We start from the raw sequence: 23,857 nt of genomic DNA, 5'->3' as shown, positions 1-23,857 counted from the left end.
GGTTTAATCAATCTTATTTCATTTTTGTCTTTTGTACCAAATTTTTAAAATTTTTTATATAGCATATTTTAAAATAGCAATATTGTTTCTTTTTTTGTGACTATAATCAGGTCCAACTCATAATTCTGGTCAACCCAAATAAAATCAATGATATATTTTAGTCAAAATAAAAAGGATTGCCCAACTATATAAGATCCTGATCTATACTTTTATATCAAAGTAAACAAACCTTAACACAAAGTATAGCAATTACTTTATATATTGTATGTTCTCGTAAATTATGCGCGCGAAATATTTATATTTTGATCTCTTATTTTTAGATAATACATTTATTATAGATTTCTTATTTAGCTGAGTATGGAAGAAACACAAAAGGAAACACTGACATCAGCAACGGCTCCTTCAACAACTACAACTCAGACAACTGTCCCAGATGTAGTTATGGAAGAAGCTGCCCCGGTTCCTAACAATACACCAGCTAACAATAACGAAAAAGATAGTAAAGTTCAAACAGATCCAGCGACTACTGCTATGAATAACCAAAGGATCGTAGAAGAATTTCAGTACCTTTTGGAGAAGAGTCAGCAATTATTTGCGGGTTTAAGGTAAAGACATTTCATTTTACACGCAAATTTCATAAACTTTTGGAGCGATTTTTTAGAGAAAATCGTGATATACGTAGGGATTTACCACCCACAGGTGGTCGTCAATGGCAGCCATATTTCCAACGAACTTTTGAAGTCTATACTAAGGTAATTAATGTTATCAGGATCAATTCTTTGATTAATGCGAATTGATTTTTTTCCTAAAAAAAAAAATATGAGGCTTACCATTTTTCAATTAATATTTAGTTATGGAAGTTCCAGCAACAGAATAGGTGAATTTTAGTTTTACGTTATAATAATTTTTTTTTTATCTATCTATTTCATTTATTATATTATTTTTCTTTTCTTTTCTTTTTCTTTTTTTTTATTTGAATTCATTTTCATTTGTAATTTATATCTCAGATTTGTATTGGAAAATAAAGATAATTATGGTCTTAAACGTTGGGAGGTTGGCGAAATCGCATCGAAAATTGGGCAACTTTATTATCATTACTAGTATGTTTATTATTGTTTCTTATTAATTTGTTTAAAATCCAAAACAAGAAAATTAACACGTCTTCCATAAATAAAATTATAAAGCTTACGTACAAGCGAAACAAATTATCTTCACGAATCATATATATTTTACGAAGCAATTCGTGATCGTTTTTACTTCAAGGATGTCCTTGATGTTAAAAAGTTTGTTAAATATTTTCAATTGAATGATTTTCTATAAATATTAGTGAAGAAATCAAGTAACATTTGATATCATTTATTTATAGCCCAGCACTTATGATTAAGAAATTGAGATATTATGCTCGATTTATCGTTGTTTGTCTGCTGTTGAACAACAGAGATATTGTACAGAAGTTAATGGATGAATTACATGGTCTTGTTGATGATTATATAAAAATTTTCAAACCTGCTGATTCTACAGAATGGCAATGTGTTCTTCATGAAATTGCTGCTTTCTTAGAGGTATAAATCTCTACCTTCAGTGAGATTGTAATAGTTTATATTGATTAATGTATGTATCATATCGTATAATTAGGCTGAAAAGAAATTAACTCCAATCTCTTCCGAAGGCCACCTTTTGACAGTTGCACGTAGACTACAAATTGAACGTAGTCTTAGACATGAGAAAGATGGTACACCAAAATTAAAACTTCAAGAAGCGATTTTAGTTGGAAATTACCAAAGTCAAATCAAATTTTCGGAATTGACTCTTGATATGTATCATATATTACAGTCACTCGGTGAATATTAAATATGATAATACTTATTGTTAATTTTTTGAGTTGCCAAGCTTATATTGACATAGTATATTTTATTTTATGAGAGCGCGAACCAGCTCCTCCGAAATCGGGGCCAAAAACACCAGGCTCGGAAGTTCCAGTGGTAAACGAAAGAGTTACTAATAAAGATGATATAAATGCTGAGGAGCAATCAAGTGCAAATACTCCTGCTGATAAATCTGCGTCACGAAGAGTTAATCCACATAAATATCTTTTATATAGACCTACGTTCAGTCAGTTATTAGTTTATATCTCTACTGCTTTCAAGGTAATTAATTATATTATTCACATTTTTATTAAAAATATATGACAATTATTTATTTATTCATTTATTGTTTTAAGGAAATCAATGAAAACTCCGCACTATTACTTTATATTTCTGCGGATGGTACCAAACCTTCAAATAATAATGAACAAAACTCGATTGGTTTGTATGAATGTAAGAATATATTTAAATTTTCGAAAAACAAATTTATTAAAATGTTTTTAATTTAGGTTATAATGGTGGTGTTGCAACAAGTTCTCGCAAATGTGCGGATAAAACAGATCCTTCAGATAAAATTCATTGTTTGCATCCGGCAGATTTGGTACCGTTCACTCGTAAACCATTATGTCTGATAATTGATAGTGATAATAGTACGGCTTTTGCGGTATGTTATAGAAATGACATGATTTTTATTTATTTCATCTGATCTGATGTCATTTTATCGATTTTTTAGGATTTTCCGAGAATTTTTAATCAACCATTCCTTTGTCTTATGTCACCTGTGGAATATCCTTCTACTATCCCTGGTAAATCATTTAACTTCAATTTCAATATTATATCATGCCTACTTTTATTCTAATAATAAAAATTTATTTAGATACAACTCAAATTGGTAGCCTTTTCACTTTATTTCTCCATGCTCCTCTTCTTGGATTTGCATTTATTTCGAATCTTGGTAAAATAAGTTCATCAACATGGGAAAAATGTGTAAATCTTATAGCAGAGGCCGAGTTGAATATTGTAGAATTATTTAATTCATCTAGTATTGGTAAAAATATTATATAATTAAATTTTATACATTGTATTGTTGTATAGAAGTGAAGTACTTAATATCGTTTATTTTACACAGAAAAACCATTAAAAAGATTTTTACAAGATGATTTTCTTCGTCAATTTCTTGTGAGATTTGTATTATGTCAATCATTCTTAAGAGCTCACACTGAATTCAAAGAGGAAAAGGTAATTTTAATTTAAATATTTATTTTAATAATAATTTTTATACTTAACATGTTTCTATTTTATACTTAGCATATTCCTAAATCTTGCCCACAATTACCTTCGTCTATATTGGATTCACAAGAATTGTTATTAAAAGTGCATCAAATTGTAAAAGAAGCTCAAGCTGAGTCTTATTATTCATTCCCTACGTTAGAAATAGAACCGGAAATGACCGAGAAAGCAGCAGAGACTCCCGAAGAAAGTGAAGTAGCGCAGCAATAATTATCATTGAGTTTTTACATCGGTAATATCATATTTTCAAACTTAAATTTATATTAAAAACTTGATTAAATAATAACTAAATTGATTAACAATTTGTATTTAAACAATTAATAATTTATTCATATAAGAATTATAAGAAAAAAAAAAATTTAGCTTTAGTGTATTTATTTGATATATTTTTGATCATTGTATTATATATATTATGTTGCGGATATTGATTAATAAAATTTATTAATACATTAAAAAATTTTATATTGGTCATCTAATATATTTAATATTTGAAAAGTAATAGGTAAGTTTATTTGAAATGTAACTACATCCGCAAATTCTAATAAATTAAATAATTTAAAAATAAAATATATACAAATTTTTTTATGTGGGTAAACTTTAATATTTTTGCAAATTAATCAAGGGACTATTATATTCAATATTACTATTAATGTAAAATAATTTGTTAAAGAATGTGCATTTAAAAGATTGTCATAAGAGCGAAACAAACATATAATAAACCAACAGGATAAGCAACCAATATACGTTGCTCAGACATTTGTAAGACAGTTACAAACATAGTAGAAGAAGAATATGTACACCAACTAATTGCAAGTGATGAGGCAATAAGCCCAATTGGTCCGCTATAAAAAAAAATTATATATTATGTTAGGTTTGATAAAAAAAAAGAAAAAAAAAGATAAATCTATAATTATACCTTAATGGGAAAACAACACCAACACAACTTAATAAAACAAGAGGTAATAAACAATAACCCAATACACTTGCAATTCTATAACCATCAACACCTGACTCGCTCATAAGATTTAATATCACATAAATTGATGCCCATCCAAGTAACGCGACGCCATAAATATATCCAAAGTGAATTTTTCCTGTCTATAAATATTACAAATATAAGTTAAATATAATCTGTATAAAATTTTAAGATAATAAAAGAAAGAGATTATACCAGCAATAAAGAAACTCCAAATATTAAGCAAAATAAAAGAGGTCCCGCTAAATCTGTATCATCCATTATATTTTTATCAACAGTTTTAAGAGGATTTAAAACTGCCAAACTCTTAATTTATAAATTATAGAACTTTAGAATTTGAAAATTATATATATATATATTTTCTTTCAAGTATAAATCAATTACCTTAGATTTTATGTGTCTGAAATTAATCCCGAGTTCTAGATATAATATATTATAAATTTTTTAAAAATCAAAAGATAAACTAAAAAAATATAAATAAATAATAAAATACCTTCTAATAATGGTGGTTCTTCATCAAATCCTCCAGTACCAAATGCACTCCAAAAACCACCCGTATGTCCATTATGATAAGTAGGATATTGAGTAGGGTAATAACCAGAAGTTGCTTGTGTTGAATAAGCTGAAGGATCTCCATAACTTGTACTATAAAATTGTAAATTATCTTGTGCATTATAACCATATGCATCTGAACCATCAAACAAGACTGAATGAACTTGTCCTTGTGCCATTTTTTTTATTTTTTTTCTTTTGTGATTAATAATAGAGGAAAAAAAGAACTATAACAAAAGAGAGAAAAAATTCTGGGAACATTTTAATGTGTTGAATGTTGATTTGTCGATCAACTGGTAGATCACTGGTATCGTTCACGTGTAATTTCGATAGACTATTCCTAATTTTGGAACTTTGTATTCACATTTTTTTTTTTATTTTGGACGAAAACGCCGAACAAACTCTTCTCAAATCTTAATACTACTTGACATTATTTATTTATTTATTTATTTCAAAGTAAAGATTATATATTGAATTACAAGTTAATAAATTAGATTTTTAATTAATTTTACTTTTAAATAAATTAAAGTTTTGAAGATATAATTTGATAATTATTCATTTCTTTGGAAATATTTTGTTGTATGAAATAATCTTTAATAACATTTATTAATCCAAGAATTTGTTCTTCAGTGTTATCAGCATGTATACAAACTCTGACTCGTTCTTTTCCAACAGGAACAGTTGGTGAACGAATTGGTTTGACATTATATCCAGCATTTTGAATTACGCGACATAATTTAACTACATTATCATTACCTGAAAAAAGATAAAAATTTAGAAAACTCAATAATTATACTTGAAAACATAAATTATTTCTTACCTGGAATTAAGATACCTTGAATTGCACTATTGGATGGTAATAACATATTGGAAGGTAAATCAATGTTACTTCGAAATAAATGGATCAACCTCATTAAACGTTTACGAAGCTACGCGTTTATAATGCGAAAAATTTAATTATAAAATATGATGACATGAAAAAAAAAAAAATTCGATATTATGATATATTATACCTCATTTCCGGCTTCACTTGTCATGACTTTATAAGAACAATCAATTGCTATAAGACTGTTAAATGACAAGAATGTCGAGAAAATTAAGGGTCTCGCGTAATTTATTAAATAAGATCTTAAGAGTTTGGGTCCAACAATTGCCGCTAAAAAAAAATACGGTAAAAAACAACTTTATAAGTTGAAATAAATTATACAATTTTTAAGATGAGTTATTATTATTATATACCTCCGTTACTGGCTAAAGCTTTTCCGAAAGTGTGTAGACGTGCAAATACTTTTCGTTCTAATCCCAACTCACAAACAATCCCACGCCCTTGTTCGCCATATACACCAGTTGCGTGTGCCTATTATAATATAAAAATTACTAATGATATTTATCCAAATTCGCAAAAGAAGATAAAAATTACCTCGTCAACAATCAAATACGAATTAAAAGGTTTTATGACTTCAACAATTTCATTTAATGGAGCTATATCTCCATCCATGGAATATAAACTTTCTACAGCAATAAAAATGTTTTTTTGTGGTTCAATTTCTTGTACAACGGTTTCTAATACTTTTTTAAGATGTTTAATATCATTATGACGAAATTTTGTTATTACAGCAGCTCTAGAATTTCTTATTCCATCATGTACACTAGCATGTATAAATTCATCGATTATTATCGCATCTCCATGCTGTGGTACGCTACTAAATAATCCTACATTAGCATCAAAACCTGAAGGGAATATTAATGCAGATTCAGCTTTATGAAATTCAGCAATAAATTTATCTAAGGACTCTGCATATGATGAATTTCCATCTAATAATCTTGAACCTGTTGAACCAAGTGGTGGGTTAGGAAAAGAGGAAAGTTCTTTTAAGTACGTTTTTTGCAATAATTTATTTCTTGCAAGTCCAAGAAAATCATTTGAAGAAAAGTCTATGGAGGAAGGTGAGGCTACTACCAAGGAACGTAAAAGGTCTCGTCTTTTACGTTTCTCGAGGATTAATTCCAATTGTTCTAACAAGGGCATTTTTGGATAAAAAAAAAAATAGATCCGCTTGATCCACTTTATATTTTAGATAAAATAAGACCCGTTATGGTAATTTTCCGAAATCTTGCGTTACGCAAATATATTGAACGCGCCAGTGCGCCACGCGCCGTACAAATCGTGTGATTATTTATATTTATTTATCTTTTATTGATAAGGTTTTTTTTTATATTAATGCGCAAAGACTTTCACCGCCAATCAATTTCTTTCTGGTATCAAAGATAAATTAACAGACGTGAAAGGAATTGAAAGAATTTATTGCTTTGTACACAGTGAAATTCGATATAATGGAACTATCCGTTCCATGTCAAAAATCCGTTATATCAAGAAATCCGTTAAGGGGTAAATCCAGACCCCAATTCCGATATATCAAGACTTTACTTATGTTCCGTTATATCAAGGTTCCGGTATATCAAATTTCACTGTGTAATCTTGTCAGTTGTCACCACACCAAAAGATCTGTATTTTTTTCTCTATTCGTTTGTCCATGGCAAATATGGGTAATATTTTTTTTTCGGCCTTTCCCGGAAATCCAAATCCTACTTACGATTATATAAATTTTTAAAGAGGGAATTGGCAATCGACCAGTGCGTTTGTTAAGTAAAGGTTTTTTAAATCAAGGATCTAATACTGTTGCAAATGAAGGTATCGTAATTCACTCAACAACACCATAAGAAAGAACACAACATTTTAGGAAGGTATTCCATAAATATTGACGAAATACATTTTAAATGTTGCACCTGATAATCAATTGTGATATGATACGTCTTCAAATAAAAATACATGATCCTTTTTGGATTAGTGCCAAGTAGATCACTTAAGAGTTAACGACCAATTAACAGCAACAGATAAAATTGAAAAAAAGTTGTGTTACGCTAGCACAAGCGATGTCCATCGTACGTCTTCAAAGAATGGCATCATTTTTCGCTTCAAGAATATTAAATTCTCGACGCGTAATTTTTATTCATAATTTAAATTATACTCGAAATTATCCTTTACAACAAATAAAATCTGAAACAAGAATCATTTGGAACAAAAAATATAACATTTGTGCTAATAATAGTCATAGTAAATACTCACTGAAGACTAATGACTTTATTAACTCGTTAAGCAACGCAAGGAAAAAAATGTATGTTTATTTTCTTTTTTAAAAATGTGCGTTTTCACAATTACTTACATTGGTTATCTTTTAAGTATTTATCCTTTGTCAGATTTTATTTATCATTTATCGTAGGCAACAGAAAACTTTCTCGAACTTCAGTTTCTTACAATGAAGATAGATCTGATAAATCAAATTTAATAGATTCTAAAGAGAAAATAATTCAAAAAGTAAATATATCATTATTTCATCATAAAAAAGAATCCATATTTATCACATCGCTGTTATATATCCAGATAAAAGAAAAACAATCAAGAGAAAACATTTGGACAATACCGAATTACCTTACATTTTCACGGTTAATTGCTTCTCCAATTATAGGATATTTCATTTTGAATGATCAATATAATCTAGCATTAATTGCTTTTATATATGCTGGAATTACCGATTCGGTATAATTTTTTCTTTTTTTATAAAAATTTACACGCGTTTCCTGAAATCTAACCGTTCTAATCGAATTCTCTCTCTTTAAGTTAGATGGATTTATCGCGCGTAAATACAATATGAGAACAATGTTAGGGACAGTGATGGATCCTGCAGCCGATAAAATGTTAATGACTATCATGACCATTACGTTCGCAATGAAAGATCTATTACCGGGTAAATTTTTTAATTAATAATTTTTTTATCTATATATTAAAAATATATATATATTTTTTCTCTGAAGTTCCAATAGCCGCTGTGATATTGGGACGCGACATCGGATTAATTCTTTCATCATTTTATTATAGATATATTTCATTACCACCTCCGGTATTATATTTGATCTGAATTTTTATTCTCTTTTTTAATAAAAGAATGTTCGCGACTTACAATTAATATTTTGTTTTTAAATTTAAGAAAACAATAGGAAGGTATTTTGATATATCAATTCCATCTGCTGAAGTAAGGCCAACACTAATTAGTAAGGTAAATGAAACAAAATGTACGCGTTCAGCATTAAGATTCATACATAATAAATTATCTTCTCTTTCGATTGAAAGGTAAATACGGCTTTACAATTAGCTCTTATGGGTATCACACTTGCCAGTCCTGTTTTTGGATGGACGCACGCTAAAACCTTAACAGTATTACAGTATGTATAATTTTAATAAATAGTTTATATATATATTATCTTTATTAATTTAAATCTTTTATTTGGACATTTGGACTAAATTTTTAGATATACTGTTGCCGGAACAACTATGTGGTCTGGATTGAGTTATATATTTTCTAAAGATGCTGTAAGGATTTTAAAACCGCCTGCTGTCAAATAACTTTATTTTAAAATTGGCCTAGTTTCATATTATTTGTTGCGAAATTTCTTAATATAAAGCAGTAAAAATTTCCGAATTAAAAACTACTTAATACAGTATAACCGAACTTTGTTTCAAAAGTTCTATATTTTTATTTTATAATGTGTTATCAATAACTAACCATTCAATTTACAAACAAATTTAATTTCTATTTATTACTCTTATTTCGGTACATTGTAGGCCTAAATTAAAAACAAATAAAATAACAAATAAACTATTATAAATTACATTTTACATTTGTTTCCCTTATTATATCTATGTGCGGTTTACATAACTTTCTTGCGTTTCTTTGCAGGTTTTTCAGCTTGTTTTGCCGCCAAATCTTTAAGACGTTTCCTCTTTTCAAGTTCTTTAGCTTTTGCTTCTTCAGCCTAGTAGTGAAAATTATTATTATCGATTATTTTAAAACAGAAAAAAATCCGAAAACTTACCTTTCGATCTTCAGCTTGAGCACGTGCTAATTCTTCATTAGATTGTGTACTATGAAATGAATCAATAGCTGGTAATTCAATTGTTGAAGCTTGTGAAGGATTGTTATCATTATCTTCAAGTGATAATACTTGTGGGGTAAACATTTTTGATAATTGTGAATCTGATAAACTTGGTAAGTTCACTGTTGGCATCTGGGATGTTAATTCGGCTAATTCGGTAATTGAAGGAGCTCCTGATGAATATGATACCGTTGCTGGAAGTTTTACATTTTCTTTAAGTATTAATAAAATAAAAGTTTGAATTAATGAGTTGATAAATGTAAAAAATAAGAATTCTTTAGCATAAAAAAAAACCAAAAAATCGTTATACTCTCTGAAACTGGTGGAATAACACGTTCTGTCGCAGTTTTGAATAATTTTGATAAAGTAGGATCTTTACAAATATCAAAAGAAGTTTGCAAATCTGTAACTTCAAGGTTCTGGATGACCTAAAATAAAATAACTTTAATTATGACTGAGAGTTAAAAGAAAAAGGATATTTATCAAAGATAGACCTTTCCAATTTCATCATATGAAGTATTGGGATCAAAAGGTGTTAAATCTGTGTCTAAAACAATTAAATTATTTAAAGCAGGTTTATAACAAAGAAAAATAAAAAAAAAAATTATAACTTACGTGTATCTTTATTAGATTTGCCGGTCGATTGTAATCTTACTAATGACATTAAACGTACAGTTTCATTAAATTCATCCTCTTTTGATTTTATTATATTATGTAAAGTTTCTATTTGTTTATTATAAGCAGATGTTATCAATATTTGAGGTAGAATGAAATGAGTATATAAAACTGATGCACCATCGAGTTGTTGTTCATTAGAATTTGAAGAGTTTATAGGAAGTGAAGTAGGGATCAATTCACAATTAAATTTCCAATTTAGTTCCATTGGACCAATATTTCTTTTAGATTCGAATAAGAACTATAAGTAAATTTTAAGCGCAGCAAAATTAAGCATAATGAAAAAAAAAGAGCACATTTTACAAATCAAATTATTGATATATTACCGAATCATCATTATTTTTTGTAACTTTATGAGTTATATCAGGTCGTTGAGGAATTAAATATTCAGATAAGAATTGAATATATTCTGATAAACGTTCTTGTTCAAGAGAAACTTTTAATTCCTATAAACAATTTATCGAATAATCAAAATCAGGAAAAATTTAGATCGAAATAAATAAAAATGGGAATATTTTTAAGTTACCTACTTGAAAACGTTTTTTTATCTCATCATCAAATAATTCTTCGAACCAGACATAACGTAAATCAGTAAACATTACTAAGTAAGACTTTTCCGTGAAAATAGATTTTACAAGAAAAGTTTCCGTTGAATCATTAACATAAGCTATTAAGGGTACCCATGTTGATGATCTTAAAGTTTCATTTTGTAATTTTGTAAAAGTCATATTGAAAATGAAAAAAAAAATTTTACGGCACCAATGAATTTGTTTTTAAGAAAGAAGAATTGAACATACTACTATTACCGTAATAATGACAAAACTTCTCGATTTGTCTGCATGCATAAATTATGCATATGCGATTGAATGATTTTCCTTTGTGGATCACATAACCACGTGATAATTAGTGATTGGCTCTTTGTTTACCACCAAAGTCAAATGACTTTTCTAATAAAAGATTTTTTTTTATATTACTATTTATAAATACAAAAATCATTCATAACATTCATAACTGATTTTGATTTTAAATGATTACATAATTATATAATAAAAATTAAAGATATGATGATGAAAATGGGCCAAGTTTATAATTAATTATAATAAAAAAATAATATTAAAAATATTTTACATTTAGAACAATATAAGTAATATATTATTCTTATCTTTTTTATTGTTTTGAAAGAAGACTTTTATATTAACAAAGAATGATTTTTCTTTTTGAAAATCTGGATAGTCTGATAGTAGATAGTAATGTATTATATTAGATGCAACTATGAAACTATAAGACTATAAGTAATCACAAGATATATCTCATAGAATGATAAACACCGAATATACACTCATAATATAAATTAATATGCAATTGGGATGTTTGTATGTAATATGATATACATACTACTAATACATTATAAAAAAAATATACGTAAAATTAATAAACAAACCAAAGTTTGCAAATTGCACTCAAATTTGCAGGGCTTTCACTTTGTCATTCTTGCCTTTCACCTGTTTGGCTTTTTTAAATCTAAACTTAAAAAGGAATTACGCTAATCAAATTACGTTAACTTCTATTAGCTCATGAATATCCCACTTTACTGTAATTATTGACAATATAATATACATACTATAATATACTTTAACTTCTAATTGTAGTACAATATAAAATATTTAAAAATATTTACATTTAGGATCTGTGAAAACTAAACATCTATATGCCCACACATCTTGACGACTTATGCAAGTTTAGTGGCGGTGATACTGCTTACCGAGTCCTGGAACCCATTTGATCGTAACAACCTTTTTTTTTGTCTTATTATTAATCTGTTTTGATAAACTCTTTTTTTTCTTTTTTTTTATATAATTTTTTTTTTTTACCCCTTACCCCACTAAGTATCGTTTAAAAAAAACTCAACCTCCTTTATTTTTTATTTTTCTTTTACTCTTCTATATTTTACAAAAAAAAAGTTTTAAACTTATTTTAATTACCTCTGACCTTTGGACGTTTATATACTATACAATGGCGTCAGCCGGTCAATCTAGCATTCATAAATTAGGTCAAGCAAACGAGCAAACATGGTTACAGATGGGTAGGTGTTGATTAAACACCAGAGAAACAGGATGTAGTTAGAATTGTGAACATTTTAAACACGAGTGACTTCACTCGTAAAGACAAACCTTGTTTGTTTATATAAAACCGTTATACACTTATTTTTCGTCTAGTGCCTTTATAATAATAGTTTAGTTGTACAATGTTTTGTACCTTTTATGTAATTTATTGAGCGAAAGTATTTAGCAAGTTTTTTTAATTTTCGCTAGAAATTCACCTTACAATTTAGTTATAATAACGCGCCTAATTATTTACCACGTTATTTTATTAATAAAATTATTCATATTATTCATTAATGTTGTCGTTTCTTTCGTTTATTATAGGAAACGCAGCTGAGCTGATGCATGAATACGATCGAGCCATGACTGCTTACGAGTCAGCTTTGCGTCATAATGCTTATTCTGTTGCAGCTTTGTCAAGTATAGCTTCTCTTTGTCGGGGAAGAGAACAATTTCCAAAGGTAAAAAAATTTTATTTTTTTTTAGATTATTTTCCAAAATGATGAATTTGTTCGAATGATTTAACTTTTTGCATTTCAATTTATAGGCTGTTGAATATTTCCAAAGGATATTAGCTATTGATCAAACAAACGGAGAAATTTGGGGCGCATTAGGTAATTCATAATTATTACATCATAGTATGATTGTGTCTCATTTCTTTTTTGCTCATACCATTTTTTATCCATACCTTAGGTCATTGTTATCTGATGATGGATGACTTACAGAAAGCTTATAATGCTTATCAACAGGCTCTTTACCATTTACCTAATCCCAAAGTAAGTTTTTATCATAAATTATTTGGGATAGATTTTTATTTTATTTTATTAAATGAGTTTTAATCATAATTCATAACTATGATTTTAACTATTATTATATAGGAACCAAAACTTTGGTATGGAATTGGTATTTTATATGACCGTTATGGTTCACTTGAACATGCGGAAGAAGCCTTTTCTCAAGTAATGAGAATGGAACCAAAATTTGAGAAAGCCAATGAAATTTATTTTAGACTTGGTATCATATATAAACAACAACAAAAATATGATCAAAGTTTAGAAGTAAGTTTAATATTTTTTGGTAATTCATTATAGTTAATATAAATTCAATTGGTTTTTCATATTTATTATGTAGTGTTTTAAATACATTCTCTATAACCCACCAAAACCTTTAACCGAAGTTGATATTTGGTTTCAAATTGGTCATGTATATGAACAACAAAAAAATGTAAGGATCCGCATTTAATTATATATAGTTTAGGAGTGTTTATTTTTCCCAAGTTGTTTATTAAATTTATTAAATATTGACCCGCATTTATAGTTCGTAGCTGCTAAAGAGGCTTATGAACGTGTTTTAGCCGACAATCCAAACCACGCCAAAGTGCTTCAACAATTAGGTTGGCTTTATCATCAACAAAGTGCAAGCTTCAATAATCAAGATCTGGCTATTTCATATCTAACAAAATCATTGGAATCTGGTAAATAACATTCTAAATAATAGTCATTTATGCATACATAATACATACATACATACATACATACATATATATACACATACATATATATATATATATATATTACTTTTAAAAAAAAACGAAAAATTTATTATTAAATTGTGATTTCTTTAAATTTTAGATGGGACCGATGCGCAGTCTTGGTATCTTCTTGGACGTTGTTATATGGCACAACAAAAATATAACAAGGCTTATGAAGCATATCAACAAGCTGTGTAAGTATTTCTTTAATTCTCACATTACTAAAATATTTGAATTTTTTTAACTTTTTCTTTCTTTCTTTTTTCTTTAATATTTTAATATTTCAAAATAGCTATCGCGATTCACGTAATCCTACGTTTTGGTGTTCTATTGGTGTCCTTTATTATCAAATAAATCAGGTATTTATTTAAAAATATGTAATATTTATAGATTTATAGATATTTATTTGATCAACTAAAATCTTGTTTTTCAACAGTTTCGGGATGCCTTGGATGCTTATAGTAGAGCAATTCGGTTGAATCCATTTATTAGTGAAGTTTGGTATGATCTAGGGACACTGTATGAATCTTGTAACAATCAAATCAATGACGCGTTGGATGCCTATCAACGTGCAGCTGAATTGGATCCTACAAATCCTCATATAAAGCAAAGGTTGCAAATGTTAAGAACCCAACAAGTTCAAGGAGGACAAACTACCGCACCAATTCCTCAGGATGTTAATCCTCAATCTTATCAACAACTAAATGGTCCTCCACCAATGCTTGGTAATCCTCCAACTTTTGCTCAACCAACTCCTGGACCACAAGGACCTCCTGGTATGCCAACGTATGGAAGTAGACATGATAGTAGACAAAATCATCCACAAATCCCCATTTCATTATCAGCTCTTCATCATGGAGATAGTAATCATCGTGACTTACCCCCAATGTCGAGAGGTGATTTGCAAATGCAAAGGAGTGATTTACCTCCCATGTCAGCTCCAATGCCAATGTCAAGAAGAAGTCCAGGTCCCTCAGGATCTTATGCTCAACCTCATCTTCGCGAACCAAGACCACCTACTCCTCCAAATCAACAACATCCTATTAATAATTCTATTATGTCTCCAACTGATCCAAGATCTTTAGCTCCACATCAATCTCAACAACCACGTTCAGATAAACGTCAATCATCACCACCTCCGACGCTTCCTCAAATTCAAGATGAAAGACGTTCAAGATATTCTCCTCCTCCATTACGTCCTACTTACCCTACTTCACCAAGAATGGGAGCAAGTGAACACGGTAACTCGCAACACTCAGGTTATCATCAACAATCTCATCATGAAATTTCACATCATTCTCCTCCGATTGTTGATCGTCGTGATTCTGATATGTATGATCCTAATAAGATTAAACATACTTCGGAACAATTATCATCGAACCACGAACCTCATTCTACACATCTACCTCACCTTGAGTATCGAGAATCTCCGTCTAAACCCGAGGAACCTCCAGTCTCAAATAGCCTTGATCACGGTTCAAGAGTTTCTATCTTGAATACTCCACATCAAATTAACCAACATGATAATAGAATTGGTGGCTCAGTTGAAGACAAAGGAATGCCACCATTTTCTTTCCGTCAAGAAGAACATAGACGTCCTATTTTATCATCAGAGATCAAATCCCCTGAAGGACCTTCACAAGAACAACGTCCACCTACAACAGTTAACTTAGAATCTCCTGTTAGAGAAAACTCTTATGGTAGTCCAACTTTCAGCGAATCTGGTGAAAATCAACGTAAATCTTCAACCGATCAACATTCTAATCGAGGACCTTCAGAATTGGTAAAACCTCCGTTCCCAGAGGAACAACAGCAACAACAAAGTTCGCATTCTCCTAGTGAACAACCAACTTTACCGCGTATCATAGATACAAATAGTCCATCTAGTCCTCGCGAAAATGATCTTAATAAACCAATATTACCATCAATAAGAAGTAATGCAACACGCCAAGTTGATGAGGATTATGATGATACACCTGCGGATATAATTAGTATTAATGAAAGTGGTACATCATCCGCAGGACAAAAGAGATCTTATTCACCAACACCAAAAGGTGGAGAAAATGATATTGACAATCGGGATGATCCTGCTAGTAAGCGACCTAAAACTGCACCGCCTACACCTGGAAGAGATGACTCTTCACCGACATCGTCGCATTCAGAACAAATAAGAGAGAGGCGAAAATCCGAACAAAGTGCTAGTGGAAGCGTGACACAATCGCCCAGGTCAGAATTAGATTAATCTTTTAAATTGTACCCAATAATATACTTTTTTTTTCCATTAATCAGAATATGTAAAGAATAAAGATAAGAGGAGAATGATCTTTCACAAATAATTTATGATCGTAGCGATTAAATCAGTTTTTTAGTTCATTTTACCTATTATATTCGTTATGATATGGAAAGCCAACAAACATGTAAGGTAGATTTCCTTAAGAGAAATGGAAGTTATTTTGCATATGTACCTATGGTAAAAAGTACTGGTTGGTTGGGTGGGAAATTACAAATATAATACTAATAGTTTTTTTCAATTGCAATAAATTAGCAATTAGTAGTAGTTAATAGTTATTTTAGTACAAATTTTGTAGCAATTTTTTTATATATTTTTTTTTTCTTTTTTTCAATTCAATATGAAAAAAAATAAGTTAATTAGTAAGTAGTGTAATTAGTTATGTATATGTTTGATAAATAAAGGACATTTATTAATATAAAATCTATTATATACTAGGCGCAGTACATGACTTTTTTTCTATTACATCAATTTTTTTAAAAACAATGATTGTCAATGAATAAGGTATAGTTTGTCTAAATATAGATAAGGATATGATCGTAATTACATAATTTTAGTAATAACCATATCTGGAAAAACTTAAATAATCAACCGATGATAAAGATAGTTCTCCGTAATTTTTTCCCCACAAAAAGTATTTTTACCGCATTTGATAGACTAAGTACTAAAAGGATAAATTTGCTGCAGAATCCCCCCATATTGTACGTGATTACGTCTTCTGATATCACTTCACTTATTAAAATTTGGTTAGTAAACCCATGCGAGATATTGTAACGGAATTAAGTTAATACAGAAGTGGTGCTATTTAATGCATTATTTTTCATCGACGAGTTTTATTTGTTGTAATTTTGGATATATGAAACCAAAATAAGCTTCTCTTACGAAAGTTCTGGCAATGATGACTATTACTTAATATATAAGTGCATTAATAATAATATACTAGTATAATTATAGTAAATTTTTTGTTTGATTGTTATCTCCGATTGAAATTTTTTTTTTTTTTTCAATAATTAGACATGTGAATACTAAACGATGTTCTTTGAATAGATTTCATATTCTTATTGCGATCTACCTTAAATATTCTTAAATATATTTTTATGCTAGATTATGAAACGTGAATCAACTAAATGAGTTTTTACTTGCGATATTAGTTTCAACATATATTTATAAATTTATCCCTAATTATAAAAATAAGCATAAATCGATTTGTTCACCAAATTAAGCCTTGAATAGTTGCCTATTGACATCATACCTTCCTTTAACTTCTATATTGAAATATTTGAAGGTAATTGCACGTGCGCACGGCTCTTATGCAACGGCCTATAGTGATTAGTTACAGTATTAATTTCATATTCCGCTTATGCATTGTTTGCATTGTCTGTGTTCCATGAGTTCAGACTTCAGAGTTCAGACTGTAATGTAACAATTTTTATTGGTTTAAAATTAATCGTTTTTTTTTTTTGACATATTCGAACATAAATATTATAAAAATATCTTGATAACTTTTTTCTCCTTAAACTTTCTTTTTTTTTCGCTTTTTAAATTTAAATCTACATTTCATATATATTTTGATCTTTCTTATTTACTGCATCCTTTTTTGGCTAAATAAATAATATAGTATAATAAATACATACAAAAAATGGATAATAATCCTCTTTCTTCTCTTTCAAGTTCTCATTCAAGAAATGATTCATTATCTCAAAGTGAATTATTAGATGGATTTTTATTAGTTAGACCCGTTTGGGTTGATGATGAAACTGTTAAAAATTGTAAAGGTTGTGAAATTGGGTTTACTGCTATTAGAAGGAAGGTCGGTTAAACAAAAAATTTTAGAGTGGATTTATCATGTTTATTTAATGAATACTTAGTGGAATATGTAAAAAAAAATTATTTCTTATTTGAAAATTTATCTTGATCTAATAAAATTTCTTTTTTTTTTTGTGATCCAGCATCATTGTCGTCAATGGTAAGCTAAAGTCCTTTTAAGATTAGCTGATATTGATTTGTTATAAATAAAGTATTTTAATAAAAATTTCTTCTTTTAAAGTGGAAATATTTTTTGTCAAGAATGTACATCAAGAAAAATTTCATTGCCCCAGTTTGGTTATATAACACCTGAAAGAATTTGTAACGAATGTTTTGAAATTGCTTATCTTGTTGGATATATAATTTCTGATGAACCATCTACTCAAGTACATTAATTTTTCATTTATTTTAATGAATATTATGGATTGTTGTTATTGTAAAAAAAACTTTAAACAAAGAAGATTCAATTTTTTTAATACTAGATACATGGTGCAAGAGGGTTACTAGATATCGTGGAACGTGGAAATGGTGAATGATTTATACGCATTTAATTGAGTAATATTTTTTTTTGAGAAACTTATATATATATATATATATTTTAGAACATGAATTGTCTAATTTCATTACTTATGGTGGATTAGATGCATTAGTTTACTTATGTAGAGCATCACATACAAATGACTTACATCAATTAGGGACAACAGCATTAACTAATCTTTCAGGTTATGGTAAATAAGTTTAATTTATTCAACCTTTTTTTTTTTATCTTAACTTTTTCTTTTTTAATAAAAAAAAAACCTTTCTTTAAATTTAGAATCATTTAAACCTTATATTATTATGAAAGGAGGGATTCCTTATTTGTATAATTTAATATTATTTTATTATAGTAAGATAAATTCAGATGCTTCATCATCTGATCCTTCATATACAGCAAAATTTTTAGACTCTGCTTCTACTATTATTTTAAATATTGGAAATATCCTTTATTCATTATCGATTTCGGGTAGAGTATAATATTTAAATATCACAAAAATTCCACATTTTTTTACTTTTATTTATTTATTTTGAAAAAAAAAGTGTGTATATATATATTTATTTATTTGGAAAAAAATGTGTGTATATATATTTAATAGGGTCTCTATGTCAAAGAATGGTAATAGATGTTGGATCATTGGAAGCAATAATGAAATTAGCAAGTTTTCAATTAGGAAATTTAGCAGAAGATGAAACCTCAGATGAGGATATACTTTTAACTTATGAAGAAATGCATTTACGTGTTGAATTAGCAAAAGGTTTAGCTGCAAAAACTATTTCATGTTTGGCAACTAATCGTAAGTAACTTTTTAATATATATATATATATATATATAATTTATTGACTTTAATAAATTCTTTAGCATCACATCAGCTATTAATATTTGAAAATCCTAGAATTGGATTAGACAAATTGATGGATTTGTTACATTCTAGCACATATGAAGTTCGTAAATATGCTGCCAAATCTATAGCATATTTATCACTAAGAAACGGTAAATTTTATTTATTTATAGGAAAATATGTTACAAATATTAACTTTTTTTAAAAAACAATTTCTTAGATAAGTATAAATCTGCTTTAATCAAAGATGGTAGAGTTAAGGTATTAACTTCTGTTATTGAACTTGTTGACGAAAATTTAGCAAAAGCCAATCAAGTTACAATATCTCATGCGTGTTGTGCAATGGTAAGTTTGTAAAAATTTTTTTTGTGATTTTTTTTTTGTAAGTTATTAATCCAACGTTTTTTAAAGGCTAATCTGGCAACGAATGGTAATTTGATAAGCCTCTTTTTTTTGTGATATTTAATGATTAAATAAGGATATTTACTTCTTTTGAAATATATTTAGCTGAATCACAACAACTTTTAATTAGTCAGCCATCTTTATTGTCAAATTTATGTCAAGTTGTTAGTTATTTTATTTCGGATAAAGAAATTCAGAGGTAAATAGTAAAAAAAAAATGATGTTTAATAATAATAATAATAATAATAATGATAATGAATTATAAAGCTACTAAAATTTTACTAATTAATTCTTTTATATAAATAGACATGTAGCACGATTGTTGGCAAATTTTGCGCTATATGGTAAAAAAATTATTGTGTCTTTTACATTGTTTAAGTTTTATATTGACGTTTTTTTTTGTTTTCGAAAGAGGAGAATAAGACACGTATGTTATTTTATCCAATGACTAATGAAAAAGAAGCAACAGATGAAGAAGCAGAAAAAGTAGCGGAACAAGAAGCAGAACAAGAACAAGATAATAATGATCAACAATTAGAAGAATTCTTCGGTAGTATTGTCCCTACACTTATTGCTATTGGAGATTCACCTGTTGCTGATGTAGAAATTCAAAGACATATTGTTAGAGCGTTAGATAATTTATCAACTGAAGGTAAAATATAAAATAAAAGTATTAAATAAGTGTATATTTATTCTTATTATTTTTTGTTTCTTTATTAAAATTATTACAGTTCCTTCTATGTCACATTCAAAATTATTACCATGTTTACCATTAATTAATCGTATATTGGATACAATTAAAGATGAGGATATACGTAAACGTGCAACGCATGTATTAAATAAATTATCACCGCCATTACCTTCTATACCAATTTCTTCTCCATTTATTTTAAATAATGATCAACAACATTATTTTCAACAAGATTATGATGATATTTCTCATTTTTATGGACAACCTCAAAATACAAGTGACTTATCTTTAAATGAAAAGAATAATTTAACAAAGACAAAAGTAGAAGTTGAGAATAATACTGCAACTACAAAAACAACAAATGTAGATGATTCAAATGTAATTACATCTTATTTGGTCCCTGTTGACAATCTTATTTTACTTGATGATAAAGAAACAAAAACATCTGCATATATTAGTACTAGCAATAATAATTTTGGAAACATTGAAGAATTAAATAATAATTTTAATAATATTAGTTTAGAACATAATTATAAGGAAACCTTATCTACTTTGGATAAGCCACCAAAATTGCCACCTATTAGACAAAATAGTGGAGCTTTACCTACATTATTAAACCAATTTTCATTTGACAATTAACTTATAGATTTAATTAATAAAATGATAAACTTTTATTGAGATCCAAAATAATGAAATAAATTATTGATTATTATAAAATTATATAAAATTGTTATATTATTTCCTAAAGGATATAAAGGGTATATACATCAGTTCGTTACTCTTTTCCCATCCAAATCAGTATATAATGTATACTTAGATTATTATTAAAAGAAAGGATGTATATATATTTTTTTATAAAATTGAATAATGTTAAATGTTTTTGTTTGCAGATGTGTAGATATATTATTTTAGTAGTAAATCAAATTTAAATTTTTTTTAAAAATTATCTTTTTTATGAATCTTGTTTCAAATGATCTTTCGCATCAAATAAAATATTATTTGTTGATTTATTATCTGAAGAATTTTTGTCTGTGTTATTATTAAAATTAGTAGAAGAATTTGGTGGCGAAATAGTAGTATATGATGATGGTGATGTTGTAAATGGTGGTGGTGATGTTGGATAATAGTTTGGCTTATTGTGTAATCTTGCATCCAATGCTTTTAATGCTAATGCTCTATCAAATTAAAAAATTTACGCGTAAGAAAACATTAGAAATTATGAAAATTATAAGCAATAAGCAATACGTGTAACTAATTGTGTGACTAATTTACCTTCTTCTTTCGGCTTCGGCTCTTGCACTACCTGGCATAGCAGGTGCTAAACTTGTTGGAAGGCTTTCTAAATCCATAGCAAATCTCCTTTTCTGTATTGGTTTACAACATTTTAACATTACTAAAATATTAAATACCATAGTAGAAATAAGTTTGATGGCAGGTCTATGTAAGTTTTTTTTAAAAAAAAACGGGAACAAATTTAAATTAGCAATTAATTTTTTTTTAAAAAAAAAAGACGAGTAAAAAAAATACTCAACTGAATAAATTCAGGGAAGAAACTGGCAAAAGAAAAAGTCTCACTACGATCTCCACGTAAACCATCTTGATATTTATAAAATCTTAAATGAATCCAAGAAATAAAACTACCATAAAGTACTAAAAGAAATTGTGATTGTGATTCAAATAATACAAAACAAACGAAACTTAATAATAAAAATAAACTTGGTATATGTTTTACTCTACAAAATGTCAGTCTAACTAAATGTTCCGGTATTAGTTGTTTTAACCCTACTAAAAATCCACCAATTAATCCAATCATTCCATTTACTTGTACATCATATCTAAATAATAAAATAAAAAAGAGATTAACGCGTAAGAAATAACTAAAAATTAAAAATTTAGTAAATATGAACGAACTTACAAGTAAAATGTATCCCCTGTGATAGTATATTCACATAAATATGTTAAAAAAGCACATATATTAGCTCCAATTATAACGATACCTATAAACTTTAAAAAATCTCTTGATCCCCATGCTCTTTCTAAATATTTTCCATTCACTAGTATTATAAGAATACTTCCTACAAACTATTTTAAATTGTATTTATTTATATTATTAAATCTTTTCTTTTAAGAAATAAATAATATATATATATATTTATAGTACTTACTCCCGATAAATTAGTTTCTAGGAATCCTGCTGTTAAAAACGTCCAAAATTTCCGAAGCGCGTATCCTGGTACCAGTGCCATGTCAGGTAAAATATTGGAAGGAAGAGTAGGTTCTTTTCCTTCATTTTCCCCTCCATTGTCTTGCCATTGTTTTATTCTTTGTATTGTTCCGAGTCCTGACAGAATAATAATTATTAATGTAATTACTTTAACTGTTGGAGGTATATTAATAAACGCTATCTAGAGTAGAATCCCAGTGTGTAAGTAAAGAATCGAATGAAAAAAACAAGCGAAACTAGAGATCTATATTTACCCTCAAATTCAGCATTTTTTAAGTAATATTTTCGATTTAAAAAACGAAGTTTTTATACAGTGTAATTTATGTAAACAATATTTTTAATTGGTTCATATTATAATGTCACACGATAATAACGTTATAGATTCTGATTGGCAAGTACTTGCCGTATATGTATATTGTTATCTGTTATCACAATTAGCATAGAGAGCGCATCGAAGAGGAGCCTCTCAGGATCGGATAAAATTTCTATCTCAGCCCCAAGATCCTCAACTCTCAATAAATCGGCATGATTGATAATTAAGCAATAAAGTATATAGTAATTGCACGATAATAACTTTTTACATACTTGTTAATATAGTTTTATTTTTCTGATGATACACGAATTATACATCCCACACTACACACGCATACACAAAATTAAAAAATAATTAGCCCAAATTGTGGGCGAAACTTTATTTTGTAATCCTGTGTTTAATATCTACAAATCATTCATCAACACAATAAGTCTTCCTAATTAGACGATGCAAACCTACTCTCAATACAATAAACATACAGCTCAACTCTGCATCATGTTTTTTTGATGAATCTAAATACTCATTGCTTTTCTTTTTAATCTTCCATTCCAAAGCTTTACGAACTGTTTTTTGATTTTTCCGGTATCGATCACTAATTTCAAGGCTTAAAATTTCATTCTCCGATTTTTCCAACAATGATCGTGAAAAATCAGTTGCTTCCTGCCAACTACCTTGAGCTCCGTCCAATTTAACATTCTCCATCTTGATTTTATCAAATTCGTTTACTATCATTTTGTCATAAGAGCTTGTTTCAACGCCTCTTCGTTTGAAT

At 28.2% G+C, this 23,857-nt stretch overlaps 9 protein-coding genes across 9 annotated transcripts; 4 read left to right on the top strand and 5 right to left on the bottom strand.

Moving 5' to 3' along the window:
- The first annotated feature begins 221 nt into the window (after positions 1 to 221).
- Positions 222 to 3,606, top strand: OCT59_020398 (uncharacterized protein). The gene is made up of 16 exons (XM_066149155.1): positions 222 to 240; positions 321 to 605; positions 683 to 752; positions 852 to 877; positions 1,008 to 1,100; positions 1,185 to 1,283; positions 1,367 to 1,562; positions 1,636 to 1,840; positions 1,924 to 2,147; positions 2,222 to 2,306; positions 2,375 to 2,529; positions 2,599 to 2,671; positions 2,743 to 2,913; positions 2,995 to 3,104; positions 3,174 to 3,387; positions 3,494 to 3,606. Exons 2-15 carry the CDS (start codon positions 358 to 360, stop codon positions 3,363 to 3,365), a joined length of 1,947 nt encoding a protein of 648 aa, XP_065990098.1. The 5' UTR covers positions 222 to 240; positions 321 to 357; the 3' UTR covers positions 3,366 to 3,387; positions 3,494 to 3,606.
- On the bottom strand, positions 3,581 to 4,914 carry OCT59_020397 (uncharacterized protein). The gene is made up of 5 exons (XM_025313564.2): positions 4,625 to 4,914; positions 4,516 to 4,550; positions 4,327 to 4,437; positions 4,072 to 4,253; positions 3,581 to 3,997 (listed from the first exon to the last, which is right to left on the bottom strand). The coding sequence occupies exons 1-5, from the start codon at positions 4,860 to 4,862 to the stop codon at positions 3,835 to 3,837; spliced, it is 729 nt and encodes a 242-aa protein (XP_025187169.1). The 5' UTR covers positions 4,863 to 4,914; the 3' UTR covers positions 3,581 to 3,834.
- A 176-nt stretch (positions 4,915 to 5,090) lies between these two features.
- Positions 5,091 to 6,720, bottom strand: OCT59_020396 (uncharacterized protein). The gene is made up of 5 exons (XM_025313563.2): positions 6,104 to 6,720; positions 5,923 to 6,040; positions 5,697 to 5,839; positions 5,504 to 5,612; positions 5,091 to 5,439 (listed from the first exon to the last, which is right to left on the bottom strand). The coding sequence occupies exons 1-5, from the start codon at positions 6,710 to 6,712 to the stop codon at positions 5,207 to 5,209; spliced, it is 1,212 nt and encodes a 403-aa protein (XP_025187168.1). The 5' UTR covers positions 6,713 to 6,720; the 3' UTR covers positions 5,091 to 5,206.
- Positions 6,721 to 7,590: 870 nt separating this feature from the next.
- OCT59_020395 (uncharacterized protein) lies at positions 7,591 to 9,145 on the top strand (the record flags this gene model as incomplete). The annotated part of the gene is made up of 8 exons (XM_025313562.2): positions 7,591 to 7,859; positions 7,942 to 8,059; positions 8,126 to 8,281; positions 8,363 to 8,489; positions 8,557 to 8,642; positions 8,730 to 8,798; positions 8,873 to 8,964; positions 9,052 to 9,145. The coding sequence occupies exons 1-8, from the start codon at positions 7,618 to 7,620 to the stop codon at positions 9,143 to 9,145; spliced, it is 984 nt and encodes a 327-aa protein (XP_025187167.1). The 5' UTR covers positions 7,591 to 7,617.
- Positions 9,146 to 9,450: 305 nt separating this feature from the next.
- Positions 9,451 to 11,078, bottom strand: OCT59_020394 (uncharacterized protein; the record flags this gene model as incomplete). The annotated part of the gene is made up of 7 exons (XM_025313561.2): positions 9,451 to 9,555; positions 9,616 to 9,887; positions 9,986 to 10,103; positions 10,170 to 10,222; positions 10,291 to 10,591; positions 10,677 to 10,796; positions 10,881 to 11,078. 7 exons carry the CDS (start codon positions 11,076 to 11,078, stop codon positions 9,451 to 9,453), a joined length of 1,167 nt encoding a protein of 388 aa, XP_025187166.1.
- A 1,285-nt stretch (positions 11,079 to 12,363) lies between these two features.
- Positions 12,364 to 16,720, top strand: OCT59_020393 (uncharacterized protein; the record flags this gene model as incomplete). The annotated part of the gene is made up of 10 exons (XM_025329297.2): positions 12,364 to 12,433; positions 12,777 to 12,913; positions 13,000 to 13,066; positions 13,146 to 13,228; positions 13,331 to 13,510; positions 13,584 to 13,676; positions 13,770 to 13,926; positions 14,084 to 14,177; positions 14,276 to 14,342; positions 14,420 to 16,720. The coding sequence occupies 10 exons, from the start codon at positions 12,364 to 12,366 to the stop codon at positions 16,223 to 16,225; spliced, it is 2,754 nt and encodes a 917-aa protein (XP_025187165.2). The 3' UTR covers positions 16,226 to 16,720.
- A 1,192-nt stretch (positions 16,721 to 17,912) lies between these two features.
- On the top strand, positions 17,913 to 21,261 carry OCT59_020392 (uncharacterized protein; the record flags this gene model as incomplete). The annotated part of the gene is made up of 14 exons (XM_025313560.2): positions 17,913 to 18,083; positions 18,223 to 18,239; positions 18,321 to 18,465; positions 18,562 to 18,607; positions 18,682 to 18,807; positions 18,894 to 19,082; positions 19,213 to 19,410; positions 19,476 to 19,607; positions 19,676 to 19,800; positions 19,867 to 19,885; positions 19,963 to 20,056; positions 20,164 to 20,201; positions 20,270 to 20,509; positions 20,589 to 21,261. 14 exons carry the CDS (start codon positions 17,913 to 17,915, stop codon positions 21,185 to 21,187), a joined length of 2,139 nt encoding a protein of 712 aa, XP_025187164.1. The 3' UTR covers positions 21,188 to 21,261.
- OCT59_020391 (uncharacterized protein) lies at positions 21,199 to 23,294 on the bottom strand. Its single transcript, XM_066149153.1, has 6 exons — positions 23,027 to 23,294; positions 22,714 to 22,953; positions 22,464 to 22,630; positions 22,081 to 22,383; positions 21,821 to 21,985; positions 21,199 to 21,723 (listed from the first exon to the last, which is right to left on the bottom strand). Exons 1-6 carry the CDS (start codon positions 23,039 to 23,041, stop codon positions 21,501 to 21,503), a joined length of 1,113 nt encoding a protein of 370 aa, XP_065990097.1. The 5' UTR covers positions 23,042 to 23,294; the 3' UTR covers positions 21,199 to 21,500.
- Positions 23,295 to 23,353: 59 nt separating this feature from the next.
- On the bottom strand, positions 23,354 to 23,844 carry OCT59_020390 (uncharacterized protein). Its single transcript, XM_066149152.1, has one exon. It carries the CDS (start codon positions 23,815 to 23,817, stop codon positions 23,497 to 23,499), a length of 321 nt encoding a protein of 106 aa, XP_065990096.1. The 5' UTR covers positions 23,818 to 23,844; the 3' UTR covers positions 23,354 to 23,496.
- Between the last annotated feature and the right edge of the window lie 13 nt (positions 23,845 to 23,857).

The sequence above is a fragment of the Rhizophagus irregularis genome, chromosome 3, assembly GCF_026210795.1.
Source record: "Rhizophagus irregularis chromosome 3, complete sequence".
Taxonomy (NCBI): domain Eukaryota; kingdom Fungi; phylum Glomeromycota; class Glomeromycetes; order Glomerales; family Glomeraceae; genus Rhizophagus; species Rhizophagus irregularis.
This window is presented reverse-complemented; position numbering and strand designations above follow the sequence as displayed.

Bases quoted from the DNA above. Each gene is read 5' to 3' on its own strand.
- OCT59_020397 (XM_025313564.2), bottom strand. From the start codon at position 4,862: ATGGCACAAGGACAAGTTCATTCAGTCTTGTTTGATGGTTCAGATGCA. The intron at 4,551-4,624 runs GTATTTTATTAT...TATTATATCTAG, and splicing joins AGAACCACCATTATTAGAAG to AACTCGGGATTAATTTCAGA. The intron at 4,254-4,326 runs GTATAATCTCTT...TAATATTTATAG, and splicing joins TTGGAGTTTCTTTATTGCTG to ACAGGAAAAATTCACTTTGG.
- OCT59_020391 (XM_066149153.1), bottom strand. The intron at 21,986-22,080 runs GTTGAGTATTTT...AAACTTACATAG, and splicing joins TTCTTCCCTGAATTTATTCA to ACCTGCCATCAAACTTATTT. The intron at 21,724-21,820 runs GTAAATTAGTCA...TTAATTTGATAG, and splicing joins GCCGAAGCCGAAAGAAGAAG to AGCATTAGCATTAAAAGCAT.
- OCT59_020398 (XM_066149155.1), top strand. From the start codon at position 358: ATGGAAGAAACACAAAAGGAAACACTGACATCAGCAACGGCTCCTTCA. The intron at 1,841-1,923 runs GTGAATATTAAA...TTATTTTATGAG, and splicing joins TCATATATTACAGTCACTCG to AGCGCGAACCAGCTCCTCCG. The intron at 2,148-2,221 runs GTAATTAATTAT...TATTGTTTTAAG, and splicing joins ATATCTCTACTGCTTTCAAG to GAAATCAATGAAAACTCCGC.
- OCT59_020390 (XM_066149152.1), bottom strand. From the start codon at position 23,817: ATGATAGTAAACGAATTTGATAAAATCAAGATGGAGAATGTTAAATTG.
- OCT59_020396 (XM_025313563.2), bottom strand. From the start codon at position 6,712: ATGCCCTTGTTAGAACAATTGGAATTAATCCTCGAGAAACGTAAAAGA. The intron at 5,613-5,696 runs GTATAATATATC...ATAAACGCGTAG, and splicing joins CAAGTGAAGCCGGAAATGAG to CTTCGTAAACGTTTAATGAG. The intron at 5,440-5,503 runs GTAAGAAATAAT...ATCTTTTTTCAG, and splicing joins TCAAGGTATCTTAATTCCAG to GTAATGATAATGTAGTTAAA.